This window comes from Phasianus colchicus, chromosome 3 (assembly GCF_987193195.1).
Source record: "Phasianus colchicus chromosome 3, bPhaCol1.hap1.1, whole genome shotgun sequence".
NCBI classification, from domain to species: domain Eukaryota; kingdom Metazoa; phylum Chordata; class Aves; order Galliformes; family Phasianidae; genus Phasianus; species Phasianus colchicus.
In genome coordinates this window covers 44828496-44842261 of record NC_143438.1, presented here as the reverse complement: position 1 = coordinate 44842261, position 13766 = coordinate 44828496, and the positions used below count along the sequence as shown (strand labels likewise).

The 13766-nt window shown below is 43.7% G+C and overlaps 1 protein-coding gene across 11 annotated transcripts in view; it reads left to right on the top strand.

The window, feature by feature from the left end:
• MTCL1 (microtubule crosslinking factor 1) overlaps nt 1-6869 on the top strand; it is a 103163-nt gene extending 96294 nt beyond the window's left edge. For 8 of the 11 annotated variants that reach the window (XM_090137379.1, XM_090137378.1, XM_090137375.1 and 5 more), the window contains one exon: nt 5671-6869. In XM_090137379.1, the coding sequence (XP_089993505.1) occupies nt 5671-5880 (210 nt within the window). In that variant the 3' untranslated portion in view covers nt 5881-6869. Of the gene's footprint in view, nt 1-2736; nt 2795-5670 lie in introns of all 11 variants that reach the window. The other 3 variants (XM_090137382.1, XM_090137381.1, XM_090137377.1) reach the window with 1 other exon arrangement.
• The last annotated feature ends 6897 nt before the right edge of the window (nt 6870-13766 follow it).

The following is a 13766-nucleotide window of genomic DNA, read 5'->3' as shown; positions in this document are numbered from 1 at the left end:
TATTGGTATTTTGTTGTACTGTCACAAGTGTAACAGCCATCATCTGTCTTAGCAGGTATGCCCAAGAACTGGGGGTCAGATCCTCATTTCTAGTAATGTACTACAGCAGTCAACCAAAAAAGAGGGTGTAATGATGGACAAAGCTCTTTCAGTTACCAAGTTTATGTCTGTTTCTGGCAAACCTTGTGTGTGAGAGAGTTTTGTCCTGAGGAGCACTGCAGAAACTGAGTTAGACCCAGCTCTTGCTGGTAGTACAGCATCAGAATGGCACATGTCCTGCTGGTCAGTGTGTTCCCCAGATTACAGGCAGGAGAATTCATCCTCTCAGCTCCATGCTATCCCTTTAGCATCCCAACGTTTTTTTGGGACAGCTCCTTTTTGACCCTGGCGATGTCCCAGAATGCTGACTGGGCTTTGCTGGGTCCACTCCCTACCACTCCTGCCTCAGGTAACCTCAAGGGAAGGTACAGACCCCATTTCCAATATCAACATTTGAGATGGAGGATTTGTGGAAACTTGAGTGCTGAGGCTTTTGTTCTGCGTTTTGCCTTGTACAAGCAACTTCCTTGTAATGGACATGATCAACAGATCATTTGTAGGTGCTGTTGAGGGGACACAATCTTTTTTGCCTAACAGAGCATCCAAAGTTGAGGAGATATTCCCTATGTTTAAACAGATGTCAATAAGGAATTTTGTACGTTTAAAAAAAAACCACAAGCACATTTTAAGTAATGATGGACAAAAGTAAGCTTTAAGAACAAACCTTAGAATGAACTAAAGCCTCATTTATTTCACTCTTTCTCACTATGTATGTACTTTGTTGTTTGAAATACCAAGAACATACAATTCCTTATTAGAAAGTACATGCTTTACTCTTACAGCTTCAACTCAGCTTTGCCTTCCAGGCATCACTGAAAACTCTTGATTTCCTCCTGCATCTTTTAAATGTCTCAGCAGATCTCAAATATAAATAAATGGATGTCATCCCACACCACCACAAATTGCTGCTGGCAAAATACAACCAGCGTCAGTACCTGAGTTTGATGCATGGAGAGATTTACGTCAATGCTGTTTAGTAAAATCTCACTGACCATCAGCCTGGCAAAAATTTGCCCTTGTTTGTGAATTCTCAGTATCTTCTGCCTAATTTTTTGAGTTCCAAGCCTCAGAGCTAAGCTTCCTTGCAACTCTTACCTAGATGTTATGACTGCTGTCTGGATGCAGAGGTGCACTGAAAAGGAAGGTGATGGGCAGTCACACAATAGGTTCACCTTTTCCTATGTGAGCTGATGCTTTACAATATACTCTTAATGAAGTGTGGGTTCACTGCTGCAAACAATACCGCGAATGCCTTTAGACTTTGCACATACCTTGGGTTACTTCTGTATTATCCTGCCCACATAAATCATACTTTACAAAAAATTGCACATAGCACACAGTGATCAAGGAGGAGGCAGGCTGTGCTTGGGGCAGCCCCAGTGTCAGTGCTGCCTTTGCCATCCTCCTACAGATCCCTGCACAGCTTCTCTATCACCTGTTTGCTTCTGGCCAAGAAGCTTCTCGCCTTCTTTTTTTCTGCAGTCATAGCATGGTATATTGATGACTTTTAAACTTGCATGGAGCACCTCTTGGTGATTTTTTCTTAATTTGAGCTTCTGGATGCTTTAGTTATGCAATTAACTTTTATATTACTGGTGCAATGTGAAGTCTAGTTCATGTGTATATTTATACATTCACATACATATGTATGTATGCATGTGAGTGTATATGCATACATAACAATAATAAGTATTTTCTGACTTGCCCAGAGCTGCTTACAAATAAATTCTTATCAAGCCTAGCCTAGAAGTCTCTTACCCTGCTAATTCACCAAACCACCATCTTACTTGCATATCATGGAATTTTACAAATATTACCATTTAAAAATGCAGAATAATTTTCCTTAACTAACAACATAGAAGCAGCATGAGTGTTCTTCTCCTCTGAATAACAAGGGCATAAATGACAGAGGTGACATGCCTGTCCCAGTCAGAGGGCTCAAACCTATTTCTGAAGACAGCGCTGTGGAAGGACCGTTCCCAAGGATCCACGTAGAGGGCGGAGCAGTGGCCACGCACTTGCTACCGAACGGCTCAGCATTGGAAGGGGAATGTTGCAGAGAAAGGGAGGTGATGCCAGGATTAAAGAGCTTTTGCTCTGTCTGAGTCTCTCTCCCAGAGTCACTGTTAAATAGGAACAGGAAAGAAGTCCAAGGAAAGAGCTGTCATGAAACTTTCAGAGAGGATTCTGAGCAACATAAGTGGGTTTTTTGCTTTTTAAAGATTTTCTAAGCAGAAATTCTCTCTCAAAATCAGATGAAGGAAGAAAAGACATAGCTTTATTCCTATTTCGTGGTAACATCATTTTTCCCATAGCCTTAATCAAGGTTGGCAAACAATAACGGATGTCTTTCTCTGCTGAGTAGAAATGTTTGGATTGTTTAATGCTCTGTCCTTATTGTAAAGGGTTGGTGTGTTCGCTTCCTTCCTTTCTGAATCTTTTTCTGCTGGTGGCTTATCCTTTACTTTTATTATTAGTTTCCCTCTGGTGCAGCGGTAACATGATCTGAATGGGTGGTAACATCTGGAGACTTCTTTGCTGGCATTAAACCCTCTCTTAAGAAAAAAAAATATATTGATTAAAACAGTTCTTTCCAACCTACTTGCTTTCTTTTTCTTTTCTGTCTGTTCTGTCCAGAACCAAACTGTCTTATTAACTGCCCCCTGGGGACTCTAACCCTGCCTGCCTCACTGCTGTAAGTTCTTTCTACCTTGTTTCCACAACTTTCTGAAAGTGGTCACTTTGAACAAGTGTGGTATTGAAAGGAAATAAATGACCCCAGCCACAGTGGTGCTCACCTGACATCTCCGTGTAGTCCTTTGTACAAAATGGTCTGTGAGTGCTCAGAATGGAAACCCGAGCTGCTGCCTCCTGTAGTAGCACGGGCTGGAAGTGTGCATGGTCATGGAGAAGTGACACAGGTCAGAATTTTGCGTGGTTGGGTTTTTGTTTTAGGTTGTTTTTTTTTTTTTCCTTTTTTTTTTTTTTTTTTTGAAGACCACTTTACACTTTAACATCTTTTTTTTTTATCACTTCACACTCCTGCGTGCGGCTTCTGGCTGCTGTGTTCCCTTAGGCTGTATCTGTAGCAGCAGTTAGAGAGGGCTGGGGAGGGGGTCTCAAGCACCAGCCTGTGGCTGACAGTCACATTTCATCATTAAGCTGCTTCCAGTTTTGGCCAGTGCCAGGTGGCTGTCTGGACCATTCACTCAGCCTCAGAGCCAGAAAATTGCCTGTTCTATGTATTTATTCTTGTAGGCATAGCCATAGTGGCTGGCAGCCTGACCTGGAAAATAGCTACAAACTAAGACTGAAACCTTCTTTCCCAAATCCAGGCTAAGAGGTGCTGCTTCTCCACCCACTCCTCAAGTAACCATCAAAGTAAATCACTCCTAGGATGTCAGATTTTTTCAACATCACTAGCTTTTGCAGCTGTACATGTTAAGGGAGGACATTTGGGATTTCAAAAACCACTCCTGATAGTTCCCTTTAGATGGCTTGATTTCCTTAATACACTCTGAGAAAGTTAGCATCTGCCCTTGAGTTCTGCTTGGCATCCAACATGATACCTACAGTATTGGGCTGCCAGCCCCTCCTCTGCAAGCTGGCAGTGTAGCATGGTGTTGTGCTGGGCAAGTGCATGGCACCAATAAGATAGGATGAGCCTAATCCTGCCATTCTGAACAAGCTGGCCAACATCTGTGGGTATGCTCCATCCTTGGAGGTGTTCAAGGCCAGGTTGGATGGGGCTTTGTGCAGCCTGATCTAGTGGGAGGTGCCCCTGCCCATGACAGGTGGTTGGGACTGGGTGTCCTTAAGGTCCCTTCCAGCCCAAACCATTCCATGCTTTAAAAACACTTACCAACTGGGTGGCAGCAGTGGAAATAAATATTGTTATCACACTGCTGACTCCCATTTACTGCCGTGAAACCAGGATAGAGCAGCTAGAAGCAAGCAGCACTATAAAGATGCCATTTTAAGCTTCTGGTTAGAGGGAGTCAAAGGCAAAACCCACAAATTACACAGCCTGGATTTATCATGTTGCATGGCCAGTAGGAACGGCTATGCATACAGATTCCAAAAATGAGTGGCAGCTCTCAGATCCCAGGTGCGATGGGGTAGGGTGAAATAAGGACACGGAGTCAGATTTCTCCTTAGCACTGGTTTATGTTTCAGTGAGGGCCATGTCTGCACTCGCAGCACAGGGCTGGGGGAAGAGTGCAGTGATGGTGCATGTGTGGGCCCGAAGCCATGGGCTGCAGCTGAGCTGGTCGCGTATTGCTCAAAGACGCTGAGCTCTGACCCTTTGCAGAGGCTTTCCTGCCCCAGTTCTCTGAGGCACTCTCCACAGACTGCACACACCTGCACAGGCTCCATTTCCAGTACTACTGCTCCATGTCTTTGAAATCAGTCTCTCTGTCATGTAACATCCCAACCCAACAGAGATGTTCGATGGCATATCATCGTGTTTGTTCACTGCCCATCACATCATGTTACCTAACCCAACATTCTCCATTCCCTTCTCTGTTTGAAACTCTGTAGTGAGTCTGCTGCTTCTGACTGTGTTGTTTTACTGATCCCTTGGCTTCCCTTTGGCTTACTGTGCCAGAGCTTGTCTTTCGCATTGTATCACTCCTGATCTCTCTCTTCATTTACCACCAGCTTGTATTCTGTTTTATAGACTGATATTTATTTCACTCTCTTCAATGTATGCAGATCTATAGATTGACAGACTCCTCTGACTTGTTTTGATAAATGCAGAAGTATGCAGAGAAATTCAGAGTTTTTACTTTACAAGCCAAGCTTGCTCCCACAGTCAGTCACCTTGATGCAGTGAGAACAGTCAGGCAGATAGCCTGGCTGTGCAGTTAGCAGAGCCCATAAATACAAGAAGCAATTATCAACCTATTGCCAGGGTTAAAAATGACAAGTGCATATGATTTCTAGTAGGACAGGTAGCCTGAATGGTGGAAAACTGGTGGAGAAATATAATTTCAATTTTCCTCCATTCCTGTAATTCAAGCAAAAACAGCTGGCAGTGAGGAGTGATGTTCCAGAAGTTGAAATCTAGAGGTAAGCCTCATCCTTAATCCAGCTGAAGGTGGTGACAGCTGGTTCTATAGTTGTTATTATTCTACTAAGAAGTCTTTCCTGCATGTGAGTCTGAAATCTGAGGCAGAAAGGAGTCAGTAGTTGTTTTTCACCTCACTTCCAGTTGCCAGACCTGGCCTACACTTGGAGCAATGCAATGAGTATAATGCATTATCATGATATTATCATGCAAATGTATTTTTCTAGCTCAAAGAGAATTAGTAAATGGAAGCTTGTCAGCTACTTCAGTTCATCCTAGATCTCTTTCTTTCATTCTCTCCTTATCTGTTCCATAAATCATGGACATGTACACAAATATCGGAGCCCATACACAGAAAGATGTTCACTGCTTGCTTTTGTCCTGTGACATGACAGATGCTTAGCTTTAGCTTGAATTCTACTTCTTTTTTAATTCTTTACACATCCAGGTGGCCTCTAATACTAGTCACTAACCACTGTTTTGCTCTTTTGGCTGCCAAGGAACTGCCTTGTTCTGCACTAGCCCCATCCCTTGAACCCTGCTTCTCCCGGCCAGAGAGACCAGCGAACCGGCGCCCACCATCCCGATGGGCTTCACATTCCCCTACTGCCTCACAGTCACAGTCAACCGGAGACCTGACTTCCTCAAAGGAAAGTGGAGGCAAGGAGCCGCCAGCGGAGGCTGTGAGCCAGGGAGACCAGTCGGCGTGAGCGGCTGCAGGCACTGCGCTGGGGCTGGCCTCTGCAGGGGGCCTGACGGAGGAGTCCCGTAGTGGAGGTCAAAGAATGTTCTCAAACGCAGCTGCTGAATGTCCGACCCCTGAAACCGAGGTGTTTCTAGAATGAAACAGTTAATGTGCCTGTAATAACTTAATTTTTTTTCATAGCTGAGAAAACTATTTTTGTCTCCATCTTTTCTACATACAGTATATTAACAAAAAAAAAAAAAAAAGGTAAAAATGATATAAAGTAAGATTTAAAATAAAATGTAAATTAAGTTTTAAGGGAATTTGAATACGTGCTCACGCTCTCTCCAAATACTGACTGCCTTTCGGTTATATTTGCACTGTTATTTTTTCAGTTTCAGTTTGGGTTTTTTGGGTTGTTTTCGTTTTTGTTTTTGTCATGTGAAACTAGAGTCTTAAGTTAATTTTATTCTATTTTAATGTCAGTGTTATCAGTTTTTAAATGTAAGTTTCTTAAAGGTGCTTCGACTGTCTGAAGCAATACCTTTTAAGTAGCGAAGAAAGCCATTAAGCTAGTTCACTAGAATTGTATTAGCTGAAATGGAGGGGAATACAGGTAAACACAAGAAAAAGTGTAAAAAAGAATGCCTCAGAAAGTCGTATGGCGTTAGCTGTAAAATACACCTACGATACTTGACTTGCATGCCTCTGGGTCCTTGCACTTTAGTGCATGTACATACTGCTACTGTACTTCTGCCGTCACATAAACGTGAGTCCATCTGTTCCACTGTAATATTGTCGTGAGTTTACCTGTACTGTACTTTTATTGTTGATATTCTTGCATTGACTATACAAAAGGAGTTTTTAAATTATTGTTAGCAGTTCAACTGGCTATGTACAGTGTTTACTGAGAACTTCTTTCATTTTGGGAAAACCATTGAGAACTCTGGGCATACCAACTTGTAACTGGCCTTGTTTAGGAGTCTGTCGGAGATCATGTGGAGTGGAAATAAAACCCTCAGTATTTACAAGTTGCTTGAGTGCTTCATGGTGTTTATTTCTGATGGTACTTCCAAAGTTCATTTTACTTAGGAGAAGCAGCTCCCAAACTCTGCCTTTATTCATAGGGGAAGAAAATGTGTCTTTATCCTGTTCCAGTCAGGATGAGAGATAATGGCTTCAAGTTGCACCAGACGAGGTGCAGGCTGGATATCAGGAAAAAAATTCTTCTCAGAAAGAATGGCACAGACTTCTTGGGGAGGTGGTGGGATCACCGTTCCTGGAGGTGTTCAAGAACTGTGTGGATATGGCACTGAGGGCTGTTCCAACCTTAATGCTTCTATGACAGGAAATAAACCATGGCAAAGCCAAATGTCCTGTGCTCCAGAGACTCATGCAAGTACTGGATTGGGCCATGGGAAGATCTCCAAATTTCTTCACTGAACTCTGCATAATAGCTTGCTCATTGAGATAGCAGGGCTTATCTCCTCAATCCCTCTTGAGGTGATACAGCTTGTTGCTTTCTGTCATTCATGTGAATGAGAAACAGCCAGCTTAATGAGGTATCAAAAACCTCTGTCTAATCATAGTGCAAATTTGTGTCATGTCCATGTTGGGCTTGCATAAAACAGGTGGCTAGCACTGGGAACTAAGTGCCCTCCTAAGAGGGGGAACCTCCCTGTCACCATCTGTTTGGCCATGCACTTTCTCTGGGAGCCTCAGGTCTGCTCTGACTAGTTATCTCAGGGCCAAAGTGGCTCATTCCCACTTGATTTCCCTTGCCAAGGCTTTCTGATGCTTGTTTACTTAAGAGCACCATCTGGGATCCCTAGAAGCCTTCCTCGTTAGCTCTGCTGAGCGTTAAGTCTCTCTCATCCTGTCCTGCTGCTGGCTTTCTAGGAACTTTAATTCAGCTGTTAGATGAGAGCAAACCCCAGCTCTTGGGTCAGCTCCCAAGCTCCACCTGCTTGAGGTCTTATTTCTGCCACAAGTTAGGTCTGTGGCTATTAAGCCGAAATTGAGATGTTGTCCACCTCAGGGTTATCATTATGAAAATTGCTGCTTACTGAGACCCACAGTGACTGAAAAGTCCTATTGTCTGGTGCTCCTGTCAAATGAAGCAGTGTCCAGTGCTGCTCATGGGTAGCAATGCTTCTATCATGTGCAAATTACCTGCACAGATATTGCAAGCCCTTGCTGTTAACATTTTTCATTGGCCTCCCCAGAAGTCTGAATCCTTAAAATCATACACAGAGTCCACCTCACTTATTTTTCCAGTGCTTGAAAATCTTGTGGCTGCAGCACTTTCATGACTTGTTGCCAAAATTTCAGTTTGGGCAGGGAAAGAGGAGCATGCACAGGAGCTGCTCAGAAGGTCAAAGTAGAGTCGCAGTAGTTATTAAAGAAGGCTTAAACCACAAATGAAAGATTCTTGTTTATTTCCAAAATCTTAATTACCAGCAGCAGCTTTGAAGGCAGAGAGGGAGGATTCACTGCTCCCTTAAAAGCTGTTTTTCCTGCATGAATCAAGTTAGGAGTTGCAAATGAACAAGCAATGCGAGACACCAGCGAGCAGAAATGCTGTTCTGCTTCTTGTGACAGCTGTAATTCTTTTTAATTTCAGGTGGCTGATGTGTAGCTTTAAGACCAGGAAATGACATTTGCCTTTCAAATCAAGGATATGCCAGCCTGGAGAATTAGCTACTTGCCAGTCTGAAATAGGAAGGGATATGGGGATAAGCAGCTACCTGTGGTTTGTCAGGTAAACTGCTTATGGGACAGCAGGGGTTGCATAGCAAAGCAGAGCAGGAAGGAGGAGGTTAAGCACACGTAAAAATTCTGTGTATGACCTTAAAAAGAATCACATTAATTAAACATAGGTTCCTTTCTAGTCTAATTAGCAACTCCAATGACATAAAAAATATCTCATGTTTCTACTGGCTCTTTGGAAACGCTAGGGCTTTTATCTTCCCATACTGCTGCTGCTCAGATTGGGGGATTTTTTCCCCTCCCATTACTCCATCACATTCTGTAATTACTAACATAAATCATAACATAAATAATGGGTCTACAGTCCTTCTGAGGTTATTTTAAAAGATTCTAAGACAAAATAGAAAGCCTTTTCAGAAGGTCTGTGGCTCACTCTGTGTCTGTATGGTAGCTGAATTATTACCTCATGAATAATCAGGGCAGGAGAAGCCTTGAAAATTGCCACACAAATTAGTTTAAGGGGATGCGGATGCCTCTGCTATAGATTCTCCTGACAAGGCTGCCAGAGATAGAAATCAAAGAATCACAGAATGTTTTGTATTGGAAGGGACCTCAAAGCCCACCCAGTCCCACCCTGTGCCATGGGTAGCGCTGCCCCCCAGCAGCTCAGCTGCTCAGGGCCCCATCCAACCTGGCCTTGAGCACCTCCAGGGATGGGGCACCACAGCTTCTCTGGGCAGCTGTGTCAGCGCCTCACCATCCTATGAGTAAAGAATTTCTTCCTAGTGTCTAACTTAAATTTCTCCTCTTTTGTTTTAAGAACCATTCCTCCTTGTCTTATCACACTCAAACTGTGTAAAATGTTGGACTCCCTCCTGTTTGTTAGCTCCCTTCAAGTTCTGGAAGGCCACAGTGATGTTTCCCCAAAGCCTTCTCTTTTCCAAGCTGAACATGCCCAGCTCCCGCAGCCTGGTAGGAGCAGGCATGCATTACCCATCCCAGCACCACTTCCATCTGTGCAGAGGAACCTCCATGTAAACAAGGTGTGTATCTTCCCCCCTTACTCTCCCAAATATCTGGAGCCCCCAAGCTGCCTCGTGCTCCTTTTGGAGGTACCACATCTCCTGTTTGCTCCCTGTTCACCTGCTTTGACTTCCTTTGAAGTAAATCACTGCAGCCTCCCAGAGTACTATTAAGCAGCTGAGTACATATAATTTTCATATGAAATGACAGCTAACGTCTTTTCAGTCTCCACATACCCCAGCCTGCTTTCTGGAGAGGCTTAATGGCTTTGAGCAAAGTCTGCTTCCCTTCCCTGTTTATCATCTTCTTATCCATCTTGCAGGAGGATGAGACACACTGCCCTCAGGTCTGGGTGAGGGAGATTACTGCCCTGCTATTGGTGTCTTTGAATTAAAAAAAAATCAACATCTGTTGCTCAGAATGACCTTTCCTTTTTTTTTTTTTTCCTTAGCAGAGCAGAAATAGGACTTTGCCTTTCATTACTCATTCTTTTCTGGTGCACAAACACCTTCTGGAGGCTCCAACCAATATCAGTATCATCTGAAAAATTGGCAACAGAAATTCTGAGAACACTCAGTGATCAGGGCAAGATTTTTTGGTTGAGAGATGGCATAAATCCAGCAGGACCTCTCCACTTGCAGCTGGCACAAAGGAAGGCACTGCTCCCTGAGGCAGAGGAAGGGCTGGGGTCGCACAGACCCAAGAAGCCCCTCAGATGTCCCTGGTCTGGCAGCCACCAGATGTGGGCTGACGCTGCAGGAGGTCTCGGGGTGGGTGGCACAAATGCTCCCCTGATTCTCAGCTGGGCACAGGCCCACCATATCCCAAGGCTGGTCTGCAGGTGGTGGACTGAGATCTGAGAAGGGACAAAAAACTGCAAATAGATGGATATCTTAATAAGAAGAAAAAAAGTTGTTTGGATATTGAGTTTTACACGTCTCTTGCTGGCAGTAAGTCTGGCTTAGCAATGTAAGCAGATACCACACTAGGGGAAGAGTGTAGCTAGGCTGTGCAATGTGAATTTTATTGAATGCCAGGACCAGTAAATTTTGTTTTGTCTTGCTAAATCCCAATATTTTTTTAATATACTATAATGGGATTTTTTAATCCCTACAGTAAAACTTTAGATGAGGTTTATACAGAAATAGTCATGGACGCGGATACATCCCTCATTCTGCTGCTGCTTCTCTCCCTGCTGTAATCCCTCTGGGTCAGGCTGCAGCACAGGGAGCTGCTTGCAAGTGGACAAGCTCATCCCAAAGGCACTGCTCAGCTGTCTTGGCCTTCTTGTGTTTGGAACCAAACTGGCCACAAACTGGCTCTGCAAGTAGGCACCATTTTTGGATGCTGAAAAAGTTGGAACTGGTGATACATAGGAGAGGAGTCACCCATAATTTTGTCTACCAAGAACTGCAATGCTAAGTGCTTAGGCAATTAAGAATATAAGTCTCATTGATTCCTTTCTCATGTAAGTGGCTTAGGTAATTTCGATGTATGGGAATTTTTATCACAAGTCTCCTTCCAGTACCTGACCTGTAGGGAGTTTATAAGCAGGAGGGTTTATATGATCTGAGAGTGGTGGGACAAGGGGGAATGGCTTTAAGCTAAAAGTGGGGAGATCTAGGTTAGATGTTAGGAGGAAATTCTCTACTCAGCGAGGTGTCAGGCACTGGCAGAGCTGCCCAGAGAAGCTGTGGTGCCCCATCCCTGGAGGTGCTCAATGCCAAGTTGGATGGGGCCCTGGGCAGCTGAGCTGCTGGGGGGCAGCTCTGCCCATGGCATGGGGTGGGACTGAGTGGGCTTTGAGGTCCCTTGCAACCCAAGCCAGTCTGTGATTCTATTATTCTATTATTCTATTATTCTATAATTATGACTATGGCTCCAGACTGTTAGTCTTTAAAACATGGACTTGATTCCTAATGTTGTCTTAGAGAAGACATGCATTGTATTGTTCTTTGCTAGATTTTCTGCATACTGCAATGGTAGGACAGGAAAAAATCCACTTTGCATATATGAATGAGAGGAAGAACAATGAATGCCATGATTTTGTCACAACTATTTCCATGACAAAACCAAAGATTTCTGAGAGGGTATTTTCTTAGTACAATGTCACTGTGTTTTGTCATGGAAATCATATCTTAGGCAAAATCAAAGCCCTGGCTTCACGGATCTCTGTGTTTCCCTCAGTCTGTGATGCTTCTGACAACATCAGAACTTCACAACTTGCACATCATGTTCTGCAGGCTTCTTAAATGTTTTACAAATAGGAATGGATGTGCAGTTACATTGAAAAAAAAAAACTTAAGGCATTTCCTATAAGGTAATAGACCAATGCAGTAGCTAGGAGAAAAGCAGCAATAAGAATTGAGGAACAGCAGAACTAACCCCTGGGAACCAGCATCCAGGCTGTCTCTATGGAGTAACAGGCCTGATGGTGGCTTCCCTGAGATCAAGCCTGCGACTATAGCTCAGTGGAAGCAAACCGTGAGCTATGCTGCAGTATGTGAGACCTCATGAGGCATAGGCCTCACCTGCAATAGTACTGACAGCATCTGTCAGAATCAGCCCCTTTGGCTGACAGGAAACCCAACACTGACAGAGCCATTCCCTACTGGACTTGTTAAACAGCCTTGAGTTTGCACAGCCAGAGCTTGTCCCCCCAAGGGTGACATCCTGGAATGGCGATGGTCCTGGAGATGATTTCCCCTAGAGGGTGGGAGTGGGACGCCATTCCTGAATTACACAGCCTTTTCACATCAACAAGCAGAATCATTTTCAGAAGCTGGAGCATGATGGTAAACTTGTTCACTTGTGCAACCTAATCTGCTGTAGGTGTTCTGTTCATTGCAGGGAAGTTGGACCAGATGGCCTTTAAGGGTACCTTCTAACCAATTCTATGATGATGATCCTACATCAGTATTACCATTTCCCTTTTATTCAACAAATAGTTGTATCTTCCCAGCACAGAGCTAAATAATTTAGAAGCAACATTTCCCTGCTTAGCAGCATCTGCCTTATCTCTCTGTCCGAAGGGCTCAGGGATAAGTAATTAGCAGCCCCATGAGTCAATTTAATCCTTCCTGAAGAACTGGAAAACCTCCACCCCCTGTGGACCCCCTCCTGTAGGCCCTGATCAGCCATGGCTGGCACTCAGTAGCAGAACTGGTTTGTGTAGATGGCCTAAACCACCTGGTAACCAGCTGGGCAAGTTACCCAGAAACCACCCCAAAGCTGTGTGGAGGATCCCTCCAGTGCTGGTTCTTCAGGTTAGGTGGAGGCGGCTCCCCAGTGAAGCGGGATGGGTAAAGAATGAGCCTGCTGTCACCTCAGGCCACTTTTGACCTGAATGAAATTTGAAAAAATTAAACCTGCCCCAAAATTAAATTATCAGTTGAGCTACTTAACAAGTTAACTAAATTGACCGTGACCTACATACCAGAAAGCATTAGATATTTGGAAATACTTCTTTCTGTGGGAGTCAGGTCACACAGTAAAATCTAGATTAAAAATTCACACGCATTTCTCTGAAGCCTGTGTCGGGCTTAAAGCAGAGAATGGCCAATTTGAAAAAGCAATGAGATGTTTTTAACCTTGACATCTATCAGGTCGGCCCTGCAATGATTTGAGTCTCTTGTCAGGGCAGCAGACAGCACTGACAGATGAACTGATTAGCCTTGGTACATATTGCAGTGCAGACAGTAATTACAGCCTAGAAACGATAGTTTAAACAGAAAATAATGCTTTACATGCAGAAAGTTCATTGCCAGCCGCCTGGAGGCAGGACCTCCACAGCTACTGCTCAGAAATAAAACTCATCAGGCAACACATTGGGACTTCATCTTTCTTAAAGTACATAAGCTAAAGAGCAGCCATTTATAAACAGCTGATCCAGCCACAGAAGAGAACACAATTAAATGTATATTTTGAAAACAGGGCTCTAAAAAAGACAGATAAATATATATATATGTATGCCTACCTATCTATCTATCCATCCATCTATATATTCATCTATCTATCAATCCATCTATCTTTGTATCTATCTCTTTATCTACCTGTCTGTCTTTAAAACAGAAAGTCTATTTTATCTTTTTACACCTACTTACAGGGACCGTTCTGTATATGCATACGTACAGGAGTAAAAGCAGAATCTTTGCATGTTCTACGGCACATCCTTCTCCA